At 64.8% G+C, this 15,119-nt stretch overlaps 1 protein-coding gene across 1 annotated transcript; it reads right to left on the reverse strand.

Annotated features, from left to right (window-relative positions):
- Window positions 1-1,124: 1,124 nt before the first annotated feature.
- Window positions 1,125-14,836, reverse strand: MAF1 (MAF1 homolog, negative regulator of RNA polymerase III). The gene is made up of 8 exons (XM_054187694.1): window positions 14,515-14,836; window positions 10,957-11,095; window positions 8,674-8,802; window positions 6,465-6,630; window positions 4,497-4,618; window positions 4,057-4,176; window positions 3,371-3,490; window positions 1,125-2,614 (listed from the first exon to the last, which is right to left on the reverse strand). Exons 2-8 carry the CDS (start codon window positions 11,037-11,039, stop codon window positions 2,593-2,595), a joined length of 762 nt encoding a protein of 253 aa, XP_054043669.1. The 5' UTR covers window positions 11,040-11,095; window positions 14,515-14,836; the 3' UTR covers window positions 1,125-2,592.
- Window positions 14,837-15,119: the final 283 nt, after the last annotated feature.

The following is a 15,119-nucleotide window of genomic DNA, read 5'->3' on the forward strand; positions in this document are numbered from 1 at the left end:
ATGGCGCTGGAGCGCCCAGCACCAGCCACGGCATCGCCGCCGAAGCCCCCGCTCGCTCTTCAGGGCTCCGACAGCGGAGTCACTTCTCCTTCCCGTCCAACTCCAGGAAAAGCCCTTTCCCAGGCAGGGGGAGGTGGGGGTGGAAGACCCCAGGTTTCGGGGGGTGCCGGAGCTCCCTGTGCTCGTCAGCATGGCCGCGCTTCGTTAGCGGCCATCATCCCAAGCCCCTCCTCAGCTCTGCTTCCCCGCAGCTCTGCCGCTCCGACGCGGAGTTCGGCAGAACCCAGGTGTGCCCATGCTGCAGCACGGCTCGTTAGCGTCCCGCTCTAACGAGAGCTTCAACCCCGGCGCGACGGCCGCCTCGCCTCCTCCTCGGGGGCTCCATCCCGCCCCGGGGAGGAGAAAACTTGCCAGAAGTTATTTAATACCATAAAAAAAAGCGACTTTTGAGGCTGGGGGTATCCGACAGCCGATGGCACGAGCCCGTCTCCGGCCAGTTGCCCCAGCCCGGCGTTCCCGGTGGGCTGCAGTACGGTGCCGGAGCTGGGATTTCTGGAGACAACGGCAGCCGGGAACAGCAAGGGGAACGGCGGGTTGGAAATCCAAGAAATCATCTTGAAATGAAAGTGGCTCGGCCAAACCCGACAAAGCATCCAGCAAGCGAAGAGCCAAAACGCCCTGAAATCTGATTCCAGAGAGGATAAAACAGAGGATAAAACAGTAAAATAAAGGATAAAGCGACAAAACAGAAGGTAAAACGGTAACCGGAGCGAAGACGAGACGCAGGGAGTGGGGGAGCCCGCGGCCGCCGCTCGGGAGGGGACGGCGGGGGAAACAAACACTGAAACTTTCGGTGAAATACCACAAATCTGGCGCTTCTAAACCCAAACCCAAAGCCCCCTGCCGGCCCAGGGGGAGGGGGCCGCCCCCGTTCGCACCAGACAACCAACAGCGCGGGCTGGGAGAGGCGCTGAGCCCCTCCAGCTCCACGGCGCTTCCCGGGCCGGGCTCCGCTGCAGGGGGCCACGTGGGGAACCCAGAAGACAACCCCCCCCGGGGACCCCCCTACAGCCCCACGTCACCCCCGGGGGGCCGCGGGGACCCCCAAGGAAGGGGCTGGCGAATGACAGAAAACCTTTATTGGCGCGAGGCTACATGGCTACGCCGCGAAGTCCAGCTCCCCGCCGGGGGCGGCGCGGGGCAGGCAGCCACAGCAGCGAGGAACGACGGCGGGGACGGGACGGGGCCAAATCCTGCTCCGTCCCCCGGCCCGGGGGGCAGTGGGGAGGAGCGAGGGTCCCGGCGGGGGGAAAAAAGGGGGCCGGCGGGATGGGAGGCGAAGGCAGAGCCCTCCCCGGGTGGCGGCGACGGCGGCGGTGGGGGCTCAGGTCCGTCCTGCAGAGCGAGGAGGAAACAAACTCCAACTTCAAACCCGGCTTCCAGAGAGTCACGGGGGGAGCCGCCACGGGGAACGCCGCGCTGCTGCCGGCGCCCACCTCTGCCACCTTAGGAGCTGGGGGGGTCCATCTGTCCATCCGTCTGATTTCCCTCTGCATCCCAAGGCCCTGGCGGAGGCTGGAGCGGGGTCTGCACCATCCCCCGGGAGCCTCTCGCCTCCCGCCAAGCCTTGGGGACGCGGGAAGCCCCCCAGTAAAGCCCCCCCGGGGGCGACGGGAGTCTCCAGCCACGGCGCATCCACTCCACGGCCCCGGCCAGCCCCCTCCGAAAGCCGCTCGGCCCCCGGCGGGGCGGGGGGGTGCCAAAAGTCAGCTGCGGTTTGAATAAAACCCCAAAGAAAAGGATGGGGGGGTGAGGCGCCGGGTCCAGCGACCCCCCCGCAGGGCTGCTCGGTGGGACACCCCCCACCCCCAGCCCCGCGCGGGACGCCGGCAACCCCCCAGCGAAGGTGAAAAAAAAAAACAAACAAACAACAAAAGGAAAACAGCAGAGAAAAAACAACAACAACAAAAAAAATACCCCACTGGGGGCCGGGGGGGGGGGTGGCAAGAGCAAAGCAAACCTCTGTGAAACGAACGGACGCTTCTCCGGGGAAGGCGAGGACAGTCCGTGGGGGGGGTCCAACAGTCGCTGCCTGCGTAGGGGGCCGGGCAGAGGCGTCCGTGTCCCCCCCCCCGCTGCTGCCGCTGGCGGACGGACGGCGTTGGCTGGGTCACAACCAGTCCAGAAAAAGTGCTCGAGGCGGGGGGGGAAGAAAAAAAAAAAAACCCAGCCCGGCTTCGGCGCCGCCGAGGAGTTTGCGGGTCAGTGCAGCCAAAGGAGATGAAGCGATAAAGTGCAGCAAAGCTTCTCGGAGCTCCTCGCACCGCTGTCCGGCCAGCCCCGGCGGCCACGGGCCCGGGGCAAGGGCAGGGTGGCCAGCAGCACCAAAACCAGGCGACGTTGCCTTCGGCCAGGACACGGCAGCGGCTTTCAGTCCGTCCTGCTCCGAGATGCCGGGGGGTTCTCCAGTGTATGAGTCGGGCAGAGCGACGCCGGGGGGGCAGGGGGCGGACGGGGGGCTGAGGGTGGCCGCGGGACGCGGGCGGGAGGGTGGTTCGGTGCTGCTGGGCAGCTCGGAGCGACGCCGGGAGCTCACATGCAGATAACTTGCAACCTGCAAGAAAGAAAACGGGCGGCGTTACCGTCCTGAGCCCCTGCGGGGACGGGAGGAGGCAGAGGGGGAGCGGGGGGCACAGCGGGAGCCCCTCACCGCGTCCAGGTTTGGGCCCCTCACTACAAAATAGTCAGCGAGGTGCCGGAGTGGGTCCGGAGAAGGGCAACGGAGGTGGCGAGGGGGCTGGAGAAGGAGGAGAAGGGTCTGGAGAACTTGTGAGGAGCGGCTGAGGGAGCTGGGGGTGTTCAGCCTGGAGAAAAGGGGGCCGAGGGGAGACCTTCTCGCTCTCCGCAGCTCCCTGAAAGGAGGGGGCAGCCAGGGGGGGTCGGGCTCTTCTCCCAAGGAACAGGCCACGGGACAAGAGGGAACGGCCTCCAGTTGCGCCAGGGCAGGTTTAGGATGGATATCGGGGAAAATTCCTTCATGGAAAGGGCTGTCGGGCGTTGGAAGAGGCTGCCCAGGGCAGCGGGGGAGTCGCCATCCCCGGAGGGATGGAAAAGCCGGGCAGACGCGGCGCTGAGGGACGCGGGGTAGCGGTGGGTTTGGCAGCGCTGGGCGGATGGTTGGACTCCATGGCCCGAAAGGCCTTTTCCAACCTGGGCCATTCCATGATTCCATGCGAGAGTGACTCATCCCCACCGAGCTCCCAGCCACGTTCCCGAGGCAGAGGAGCAGAAAGTTCAGGCTGGGACCCTCGTCCTTCTGCACCCACGGGAGCTGGAGCCCCTCTCTGCTGGGAGCGCGGAGCTCACCCACCTCTCCTCCTCGATGCTGCCGCTCTCCGTGTCGCCGCCATCCCTGTTCTCCTCCGCGTCCTCTTCACCCAGATCCATGTCCAGCTCATTGCCGGCTTCCGAGCGCGTGTACGCGTAGCCGCTGGGGGGAAAAAGGGGCAGCGCAACGTTAGCACCCCACTGGCAACCCCCGCAACGGGGCGGCCGTAGGGGAGATCCTGCTCCTCTCTCCCGTGGGCGCAGGTCCCTGCCGAGAGCCTCCTCTGCATCCAAACGGAGCCCATGGGAATGAGGGGCTGGCTGGGGCAGTGCCCCCCAAGGAGTTACTGCTCCCCGGTGTCAGAAGAGAAGGCTCCGGGGAGACCTTCCAGCCCCTAAAGGGGCTCCGGGAAAGCTGGGGAGGGACTCTGGAGCAGGGAGGGGAGCCATGGGACGAGGGGGAAGGGTTTTAAACCAAAAGAGGGGAGACTGAGATTAAAAATAAGGAAGAAATTCTCCATGATGAAGCTGGTGAGCCCCTGGCCCAGGTTGCCCAGAGAAGCTGTGGCTGCCCCATCCCTGGAGGGGTTCAAGGCCAGGTTGGCCGGGGCTTGGAGCAACCTGGGCTGGTGGGAGGTGTCCCTGCCCAGGGCAGGGGGTGGCACTGGGTGGCCTTTAAGGTCCCTTCCCACCCAAACCATTCCAGGATTCTGCGTCATGTGGCCTGACCTGATGGAACGACAGGTAAAAAAGACGATCCTCTTCAGCCTCTTGTTGTAGAAGAAGTAGTTGAAGGACCAGAGGCTGCCGTCCTCTCCAAAGGGGTCCGAATCCAGGTCGGGGTTGTAGCTGCAACAGCACAGGGAGGCATGAGAAACGCTGCGCCGCGCTCCGCTCCCAGCGCCAACCCCGTTCTCATCCCAGCTGCGTGTTGGGGGGACGGAATGGGGAGACTGGGCGAGCCGGGAGCCGCCTCGGCGTGGAAGTTCCGCCTGGAAGGGGACGGCAGCGGCAGGGAGCCGGGAGCCAGCCAGCTCCGGTGAGGAGACACCCTGCCCCGCTCCGGCACACCAAAACGCGACCTTTTATCGAAAAATAACTCTGGTTCTCATGGCGTGGGCGAAAAGTGGCCGGGATCCAGCCCCGGGGGCGAGCGCTTGCCCCGTTACCTGTAGATGTCACACTCGGAAAGACAGATCTCCTCGTCGACAGCATCCCACAAGTGGGGCTTCAGGGCGTTGAAATCTTCCCGGACGGCAGAGAAGAGGCTGCAGTTGACGGCGTTCACCACCTAGAGAGAGCCGGCAGGGCCCGTGAGAGGAGCAGGGGGCCGCTCTCTGCCCTCCTCCCCAGCCCTCCTCCAGCGAGAGGGGACGCCGGAGCCCGACAATGACCATGGAGGGACAGAAACGAGACGGCCAGGCACCGCCGGGCTCGTTCGGCGCACCCGGGGTGGGAGCACGGGGTCGGGCAGCAGGGAGGCGACACGGCTGGGGAGAGAAAACCCATCAGAGGATCTCTGGGGCGTGCACAGCCCAAATCTCTCTCAGCAAAGAGCGTGGGGGCTTCCCTGGAGCAAACGGAGCAATTTTTCCCGGTCAGAGAGGATGTTTCTTGCTCCATCTGCCGCCTCGAGAAGGGCAGCCTCGCCGGGCAGCCGCCAGACAGATGGACGGAGGCTCTGGGACCTGCCGGGAGGGACAGCGAGCTTGGAGCGGAGCCCGGAGGCCCTGCAGAGCCACCCCAACGTCCGGCGCCAGGGAAAGCAGCGTCCGGCCACCAGCACGGCGGGCACAGGGACGGAGGGCAACGGAGCTGGCGAGGGGGCTGGAGAAGGAGGAGAAGGGTCTGGAGAACTTGTGAGGAGCGGCTGAGGGAGCTGGGGGTGTTCAGCCTGGAGAAAAGGGGGCCGAGGGGAGACCTTCTCGCTCTCCGCAGCTCCCTGAAAGGAGGGGGCAGCCAGGGGGGGTCGGGCTCTTCTCCCAAGGAACAGGCCACGGGACAAGAGGGAACGGCCTCCAGTTGTGCCAGGGCAGGTTTAGGATGGATATCGGGGAAAATTCCTTCATGGAAAGGGCTGTCGGGCGTTGGAAGAGGCTGCCCAGGGCAGTGGGGGAGTCGCCATCCCCGGAGGGATGGAAAAGCCGGGCAGACGCGGCGCTGAGGGACGCGGGGTAGCGGTGGGTTTGGCAGCGCTGGGCGGATGGTTGGACTCCATGGTCCGAAAGGTCCCTTCCGACCTGGACAATTCTCTATGAATTAGGGCTACCAAGATGCTGAGGGGCTGGAACACCTCTCCTATGAAGAAAGGCTGAGGGATTTGGGTCTCTTCAGGCTGGAAAAAAGACGGCTGAGGGGGGGTCTTATCAACGCTGATAAATACTTCAAGGGGGGTGTCAGGAGGATGGGGCCAGGCTCTTCTCGGTGGTGCCCGGGGACAGGACAAGGGGTAACGGGCACAAACTGGAACATGGGAAGTTCCATCCCAACACGAGGAGGAACTTCTTTGCTGTGAGGGCGGCAGAGCCCTGGCACAGGCTGCCCAGAGAGGTGGGGGAGTCTCCGTCTCCGGAGACATCCCAAACCCGCCTGGACGCATCCGACCTGCTCTGGGTGCCCCTGCTCTGGCGGGGGGTGGCACTGGGTGGTCTCCCGAGGTCCCTCCAACCCTACAACTCTGGGATTGTGTGAATTCTCTCTCTTCTTCTTTGAAGGCAGCGGCAGCAGAGCGGGCAGTGCCCTGCAGGGAGGACTCAAGCCACCAGCGCTTCCCTCACCCTTCCATCCTCCAAACACCTGCCCCGGGAAAGAGCGGCTGAACCGCGGCTGGCACGGAAAGCCCCGCTCACGAAGAGCGAAGAGCAAGGCTGCTACCGAAGGAAAACACCCCGGGATGTCTGTTGGAACAGGCACCCCAAAAACCTCTCCCCAGGAAGGACGGGGACTGCCTCATCCTCGGGCTGCCAACGGAGGAGGGAGCGAGGAATGCCCTGGGGAGGGTTACCTGGGCTCGCAGCAGCGCTGGGGGGGCTCCCCGGAGAAGCGGACACCCCCCACCACATCCCGGCTGCCTCCTCTTCCCGGAGAGAAGGCAGGGCAGGGCCCCCCGCGCAGGGCTGCAGGACCCGCCGACGTACCCAGTTGAGGCTTGGCTCCCGGCTGAACTCGTGGCTCTTGGCGGCGCTGAAGTCGTAGTCCGGGCGGAAGGACTCGTTGAGCGTGGCTATCAGGTAGAAGAGGGTCTTGCGGCTGCACTTGTCGCTCAGGGGTCCCTCTTCGTCCCCGCTCTGACTCTTACCCAGCCTGAGGGGCAGAACGGCAGGGTCAGCGCTGTCACTGGCACGGTCGGGGCCAACACGGAGCCAGCAGTGTGCCCCGGTGGCCAAGGCGGCAAACAGCATCCTGGCTTGTATCAGCAGCAGTGTGGCCAGCAGGGCTGGGGCAGTGACCGTCCCCCTGTACTGGGCACTGGGGAGGCCCCACCTCGAGGGCTGCGTCCAGTTCTGGGCCCCGCACTACAGAACCATGGAGTCATTCAGGTTGGAAAAGACCCTCGGGATCATCGAGTCCAACCATCAGCCCCACTCTCCAGAGTTCTCCCCTGCACCACATCCCCCAACACCACGTCGAAACGGCTCTTAAACACCTTCAGGGATGGCGACTCCACCACCTCCCCGGGCAGCCCGTTCCCGTGTCCAACCACTCTGTCTGGGAAGAATTTCTTCCTCATGTCCAGCCTGAACCTCCCCTGCTGCAGCTTGAACCCACTCCCTCGTGTTCTATCGCTGGTGACCCGTGAGAAGAGACCAGCCCCAACCTCTCTACAACGGCCTTTCAAGTAGCTGTAGAGAGTGATGAGGTCTCCCCTCAGCCTCCTCTTCCTCACACTAAACAGTCCCAGCTCCTTCCATCGCTCCTCATCAGATTTATTCTCCAGGCCCTTCACCACCTTCGTTGCCCTCCTCTGCCCTCGCTCCAGCACCTCGAGATCTCTCTCGTGTTGAGGTGCCCAGAACTGGACACAAGACTCGAGGGGTGGCCTCACCAGTGCTGAGTACAGGGGGACAATCGCCTCCCTGCTTCTGCTGGTCACACCATTTCTAATACAAGCCAGGATGCCATTGGCCCTCTTGGCCACCTGGGCACACTGCTGGCTCACGTTCGGCTGCGTGTCAAATAGAACCCCCAGGTCCTTTTCCGCCGGGCAGCTCTCCAGCCACACTGCCCCAGGCCCGTACGTCCATGGGGTTGTTGTGGCCCAAGTGCAGGACCCGGCACTTGGCCTTGTTGAAGCTCGTACCGTTGGCGTTGGCCCATCGGTCCAACCTATCCAAGTCTCTCTGTAGAGTCTCCCTGTCCTCATGCAGATCAACACTCCCGCTGAGCTTCGTGTCATCTGTGAACTTGCTGATGACACGCTCTATGTCCTTATCAAGGCCATCAATAAAGACGTTAAACAGAAATGGTCCCAACACCGAGCCCTGAGGGACACCACTTGTGACCGGCCGCCAGCTGGAGTTAACCCCATTGACCACCACTCTTTGGGACCGTCCAGCCAGTGCTTGATCCAGCAGATCGTATGCTCATGGCCTGGATGAGCGTACGAGTTTTTCCATGAGAATTCTATGGGGGACAGCATCAAATGCTTTTCGAAAGCCTAGGTAGACAATGTCCACAGCCTTTCCCTCGTCCAAAAGAAACGACACTGAGGTGCCGGAGCGGGTCCGGAGAAGGGCAACGGAGGTGGCGAGGGGGCTGGAGAAGGAGGAGAAGGGGCTGGAGAACTTGTGAGGAGCGGCTGAGGGAGCTGGGGGTGTTCAGCCTGGAGAAAAGGGGGCCGAGGGGAGACCTTCTCGCTCTCCGCAGCTCCCTGAAAGGAGGGGGCAGCCAGGGGGGGTCGGGCTCTTCTCCCAAGGAACAGGCCACAGGACAAGAGGGAACGGCCTCCAGTTGCGCCAGGGCAGGTTTAGGATGGATATTGGGGAAAATTCCTTCCCCGAAAGGGCCGTCGGGCGTTGGAAGAGGCTGCCCAGGGCAGTGGGGGAGTCGCCATCCCCGGAGGGATGGAAAAGCCGGGCAGACGCGGCGCTGAGGGACGCGGGGTAGCGGTGGGTTTGGCAGCGCTGGGCGGATGGTTGGACTCCATGGTCTGAAAGGTCCCTTCCAACCTCAACGATCCCACGTTCCTACCTATAAACAACCCGAGCAGCCAGCCCAGGCCACAGAAATGAGACCAAGCACCGACCAAGGGTCATTCCCTCCGTGAATCCCGACCCCCCGCCCCCAGACACGCCGCTGCTGGTGGTCCAGAGCACGGCAGACACCGACCCCCCCAGCCTGTGGTACCTGCTGGGGCTGATGCCCGTGGTCTGAGGAGGCGAGAGGGCCTCTAGGACATGGGGCTGGCCCTCCTGGCAGAACTGCTTGAACATGTGCTTGTCGTCGCCAGCCATCTTGCACGAGTAGCTCTCGATCCTGCGGAGACAACGCGGCACCGTGCCTGAGGCCAGCCCAGCCACCGGCAGGACGTGGCCACCAACACCGCGAAGGTTCTGGCCCAGTGCCGTGGTGGCGGGGAGGGATTTGGACAAGGTGGCAGCACGGACAAAGCATCTCCGGTGCCCAGGAGCGACCTTCCCTACACCATCTGGTCTTTGCTCTGCACGAGGCAAGTGGGGCTGCCACAAACCCGTTTATTGACACGGATGTATGCACAGAATCACAGAATCCCAGGATTTTAGGGGTTGGAGGGACCTCCGGGGACCCCCCCGTCCCAGCCCCGTCGGCAGCGGGGTCACCCGGAGCAGGTTGGGTGCGTCCAGGCGGGTTTGGAAGATCTCCAGAGACGGAGACCCCACACCTCTCTGCTGCCCTCGCCCCAAAGACCTTTTTCCTCCTTTTTTTGGCGTTTCCCGTGTCCCAGTTTGTGCTCGTTGCCCCTCGTCCCGTCCCCGGGCACCACCGGGAAGAGCCCGGCCCCGTCCCGCTGCCACCCCCCCTTGCAGTGTTTATCGGCGCTGACGAGACCCCCCCTCGCTCGTCTTTTTTCCAGGCTGAAGAGACCCAAATCCCTCGGCCCTTCCTCAGCACAGAGACGCTCCCGGCCCTCGTCATCCTCGCGGCCCCCGCCGGACTCTCCCCAGCAGTTCCCCGTCCCGCCGGAACTGGGGGGCCCGGCACCGGCCCCAGTGCTCCAGCTGTGGCCCCCCCAGGGCAGAGCAGAGCAGAGCGGGAGGATGAACCTCCCCCCGCCTGCCGGCCACGCTCTGCTCCGTGCCCCCCAGGAGGCCGTTGGCCGCGTCAGCCACGAGGGCACGTCGCCGGCCCCCGGGCAACTCGGTGTCCCCCAGGACTCCCAGGTCTCCCCGCAGAGCTGGTTCCCAGCGGGTCCCCCCGGCCCGTCCCGGTCCCTGGGGCTGTTCCCCCCTGTGCACACACGCACGCGTGGAGATACAGATATTTACGCCAGGGAGGCCCAGAGGAGGCTGGCGGAGCTGAACCGCTCCTCCAGGGACATCAGAGCCACCCCAAGAAGCTTCCCCCGTGCGGGCTGCCTCGCCGCCAGCTCGGGAAGTTCAGCGCAGAGGCAGAAATTGTGCCTCACGGCCGTGGTGTCCTGTCTCAGTGCAGCCGGCCGAGCCCCTGCCAGCAGCACGCCCGAAAAGGAGCCCTTCAGCCAGGGCCAAAAATAGGTCCAGAGCTGGCGAAGGACCAACTCCCTCGCGGCCGGCACAACAGAAGGAGCTCTCGCTGCCGCCCTCAGCACCGATGCTCGCAGAGCGGCCAAAGGACCCCCTCACAGGCACCTGAAAAGCTCCCCCAGCTGCAACAGCAGAGCAGTTGTAGGTGACAAAGTGAGCCGGCACCGTGCGCTGGCAGCACAGACACCCCCCGCAGCCTGGGCTGCATCCCCAGCAGCGTGGGCAGGGGGGCGAGGGGGGGATTCTGCCCCTCTGCTCCGCTCGGGGAAGACCCCCCTGCAGTGCTGCCTCCAGCCCCGGGGACATCGGGAGGACGCGGAGGCGTCGGAGCGGGGCCGGAGGAGGCCCCGGAGATGCCGGGAGGGCTGGAGCCCCTCTGCTGGGAGGACAGGCTGAGAGAGCTGGGGGGGTTCAGCCTGGAGAAGAGAAGGCTCCGCGGAGACCTTCCAGCCCCTTCCAGGCCCTCAAGGGGCTCCAGGAAAGCTGGGGAGGGGCTCTGGAGCAGGGAGGGGAGCCACGGGACGAGGGGGAAGGGTTTTAAGCTAAAAGAGGGGAGATTCAGATTAAAAATAAGGCAGAAATTCTCCATGATGAAGCTGGTGAGCCCCTGGCCCAGGTTGCCCAGAGAAGCTGTGGCTGCCCCATCCCTGGAGGGGTTCAAGGCCAGGTTGGACGGGGCTTTGGGCAACCAGGTCTAGTTGAAGACGTCCCTGCTCAGGGCAGGGGATGGCACTGGGTGTCCTTTAAAGGTCCCTTCCCACCCAAACCATTCCATGATTCTATGTGTCAGCAGCAATTTCCCCTCCGCTCTGGGCAGGATCGGGGACCGAGTGCTGATGCTTCTGGACTCCAACACCTTCTGAGGCTGACAAGGAGGGAAATCAGCCCCCGCTTCCCCGAGGGAGAGCGGGCAGCAGCCAGCACCCACCTGCCGATGATGTGAGCATCTCCCGTCTCCACCGTCAGCTGGGAGTTTATTGCTTCAAAACTTGAGTTCTCCAACAGCTTCATCGTCTCGGCTTCCGGAGCGATTCCCTGTGCAACGGCTGCCGCAAAGTGTGCGTATCCTGCAAGGGAAGAGATCATCGCAGGCGGGGAAGGAGAAGCCGGAGGGCGCGGGGCAGAGCTGCCAGCCCCGCCAGGGCCTTGGGCTCGGTGATCGCAAGGATCTTTTCCAGCCTCAAGGATTCTAAACCCCGAAGGCAGCGCAGAGGGAGAGTCAGGAAGCCAACGCCTCCTCCGGGCAGGGAAAAAAAGAGCGACGACAGCCCCGGATCAGCACCCACACCTCCTGTCTGATCCCGTCCCACGCGCCGCCGTGCCGCTATGGCTGGGTGACTCAGAGCGAGCTCACCCGCGGCCAGCACCCACCACGTGCCGGGGGCCGTGCCCGCATCGCTGGCTTCGCCAAGGCTTCGGCAGCGTGCTCTGCCAGGGAGTTCCCTCCTCGTCGCTGAAGGTCACCGGCTTTTTTTGGCCGGGCTTTTCTCCCTCCAAGCCAGGGAAGAGCGTGCGGCACTCGCTCTGCCGCGGGCTGGGGGTGACAGATGCCCCGGCCAAGCCGCAGGGTGGCCTCCGGTGGCGGGGCCGGGGTGGGCACAGCAGCCCCTCGGGGAGCTGCTCCTCCACAGTCTGTCAGAGCCCTTGGCCAGGAGCAGGACCAACACCGGGACTAGTTAAATGGTTGGTCAACTGGTCAACGGTCTTCCCAGCTGCGCGGAGGATGGCGGCCTCCAGCTATTTCGGCATGAGGCAGCATCGCCCCAGGGGGACGGGGTTGGGCAGATGGGGAAAGGCCACGGCACCGGCCCATGCTCCCTCCCCAGCTCGGGGCCTCTCCGGGAGTGTAACGGGAGAAGCTGTAAACAGGCGGGGAAGGGATGCCAGGGCTCTCGGGAAGCCATGCCAGGGCTCTCGGGAAGCCAGGGCCCCTTCCAGGCCTCCCGGGGAAGCCAGGTTTCCATCCCCACCCTGGGCACCACGGCAGGGTCGGAGAAGGAAGAGTCCCGTCCGTCGGGTTTCAGGACGGCAGGCGTGACCGTGACACCGACACAGCGGCAGGGCCAGGGATGCTCTAACCGCGACTGAACCCGATGATGCGCAAGTCAAAGCAGCGCTAAAGTAAACGCCGTCTCTGCGAGGCAGCTTCAGCGTTTACCGCAGCCCCGATGAGAACAGCCCGAGCCGCCCGGCGCTGTGCCTGGGAAAGCAGCTCTTCCCACACCCCGGAGAGCACAAAACGGCTCCACAACCCCCGCTCGGCATCGAATGCTGGCTGCCGTAGGGATCGACAGCCCTCCAAACGGGAAAGAACCTCCCCAGGCGCAGATGGACAGCGAGTTCCCACCACCCTGACACGATTCCGAGCGGGTCTCTGGGTCCTCTCAGCGTATCAAAGCACCGATATTTGGGCTGTCACCCCCGGTCTAGCTCAGGGAAAACCAGGTCCCCCCCACACCAGGGAAAACCAGGACTTTCTGCAGCAGCCCCTGCAACAACCCAACCTTTTCTCTCCTGCTGTGAGTGAAAGAAGAGTGGAACAGGCTTGGGAACAGCCTTAGGAAGATGGAGAAGGGAAAATTGGGGAACCAAACGCCAACCCGCAAGGTACAGGGGCAGAAAATGGAATATTTGCTGGGGTAGCCGCATGCCGCGAGCATGTCTCCCTCCTCCCAGCACAGGGACTGGCCGGCAGCGCCCCCCGGCACCTCTTTAGTGATGCAGAAGGCAGCGGGAAACCCGAGCGTCGGCAATAAAACACCGACCCGGAGTAGTCCCGCTGCTCGAGCAACGGATCTTCCTCTGAAACCGTGAGCCAACAAGTCCCTCGGACGCCGAAACCTCTCCCGGCGCCCGACCCCTTGCTCTGCAGGGAGCAGAAGCTCAGCCTGCTTCCACGGATCGCTTCACCACAGCGGGAGTTTTACAGGATATGGATTTTCTCACCCCAACAGCCACCGGTGCCGAGAGATGCCTCCTTCCTGCTGCCGGTGGAGCAGGAAGGATCCATCTCTTGGAGCCCATGGGGGCAAGGGCAGAGAAGGTTGTGGCCAGGGTGCTCACACCGTTCCACACCAGGCTGGAGATACCTCATCCTGCAAACCACGGCTCGGTCTCCGTCCTCACCCCGGCTGGTTCAGCACACAGCAAACAGGGCCGAGGAGGAAGACTGAGCTTATCCCGGACTTCATAGAAATACCAAACGGTTTGGGTGGGAAGGGACCTTTAAAGGCCACCCAGTGCCACCCCCTGCCCTGGGCAGGGACACCTCCCACCAGCCCAGGTGGCTCCGAGCCCCCTCCAACCTGGCCTTGAACCCCCCCAGGGATGGGGCAGCCACAGCTTCTCTGGGCAACCTCGGCCAGGGGCTCACCCCCCTCACAGCAAAGAACTTCTTCCCAATATCTCATCTCAATCTCCCCTCTTTTGGTTTAAAACCCTTCCCCCTCGTCCCGTGGCTCCCCTCCCTGCTCCAGAGTCCCTCCCCAGCTTTCCCGGAGCCCCTTGAGGGCCTGGAAGGGGCTGGAAGGTCTCCCCGGAGCCTTCTCTTCTCCAGGCTGAACCCCCCCAGCTCTCTCAGCCTGTCCCCACAGCAGAGGGGCTCCATCCCTCCCGGCATCTCCGTGTCCTCCTCCGGCCCCGCTCCGACACCTCCGTGTCCTCCTCCGGCCCCGCTCCGACACCTCCGTGTCCTCCCGATGTCCCCGGGGCTGGAGACAGCACTGCAGGGGGGTCTCCCCCGAGCGGAGCAGAGGGGCAGAATCCCCCCCTCGCCCCCCTGCCCACGCTGCTGGGGATGCAGCCCAGGCTGCGGGGGGGTTTCTGTGCTGCCAGCGCACGGTGCCGGCTCATGGGCAGCGTTTCCCCCCCTCCCCAGCCCCCCCAAGCCCTTCTCTCAGGGCTGCTCTCCATCCCCCCACCCCCAGCCTGCGCTGGCACCGGGGGCTGCCCCCACCCCGGGGCAGGACCCTGCACCGGGCCTGGTTGGACCCCGGGAGGATCTCCAGCCTGTCCCGGTCCCTCTGCGTGGTGTCCCGTCCCTCGGGGGTGTCACCGCCCCACACAGCCTGGTGTTACCCCCAGACTCGCTGAGGGTGCCCCGGCTCCCTCTGTCCCTGTCATTTATTATGTCCCACTGAGCAGTTTTGGGCCCAGCAGGACACCACTCCTCGTCCATCTCCATCCGGACACACAGCCCTTGCCCACCCCGCCCTGGACGCGACCCCCCCGAGGCCGCAGCGAGTTTTAATGTTAAATTCAAACCCGTTTAAAGGTGACAGGGCCCGGCGGGGAAGGGCCGCGCCTTCCCGGCCTGCCCCGCGCGGCTGGCTGAGGCGCCGCCCCGCCAGGACTACAGCTCCCAGCATGCCCCGCGCGGCCCAGCCGCTCCTGCCCGGCGCCCGTCAGCCGCGGTGCATGATGGGAATTGTAGTCCTCGGGCGTGCTAAAGGTCGCTTACCGAGGGGGCGGGTGGGAGCGGGCTTACCGGCGTTTCCTGCTCTCGGTCCCGGCTGGGCCTCCTCGTCGTGAAGGAACGGCTTCAAGCTCGGGGCGTTTGTAAAGGCAGGCGTCTCCGGGGAAAGCTAGAGGAAGGCGAGTGCGCCTCGGCCGCCGTCCGCCGCCTGGCGCCAGCCCACCGGGCCTCCGCCGACCGCGACATGGCCCCGACGGCTCGGGACGGAGCGAGCGGCTGAGCGAGACCTAGGAGTCCCCCGGGGGTGAGCGAGCGGGCAAGCTGGCGACTGTCTCCTCCGGCACCGGACGACAACAAGCGGCCAGGCCCCACCCGAGCGGCGGCTGACAGCCCCGCTCCTTTCCATTGGCTGGCGGCGCTGGCCATCACCGCCGATACCGCCTTCCGTTGGCTGAGAGAGACGTCAATCAGGGCTGCGCGCCCGCCCTCCGCGGGGAAGGACCTGAGGCCCCTCCCGCAGGCCCGAGAGCTCGTCGTTCTGATTGGCTGCCGGGGACAAAGACGGGGGGAGCGGCTGTCAATCACCCCGGCGCGGCTTTTGCGGTCCGGCGGGAAACGCTCCCCCGCATCCGAGCGTTCCGCTAAGGGGTCCGGCGGGAAACGCGCCCCCCCGCGTC

The sequence above is a fragment of the Rissa tridactyla genome, unplaced genomic scaffold (assembly GCF_028500815.1).
Source record: "Rissa tridactyla isolate bRisTri1 unplaced genomic scaffold, bRisTri1.patW.cur.20221130 scaffold_631, whole genome shotgun sequence".
In the NCBI taxonomy this organism is placed as follows: domain Eukaryota; kingdom Metazoa; phylum Chordata; class Aves; order Charadriiformes; family Laridae; genus Rissa; species Rissa tridactyla.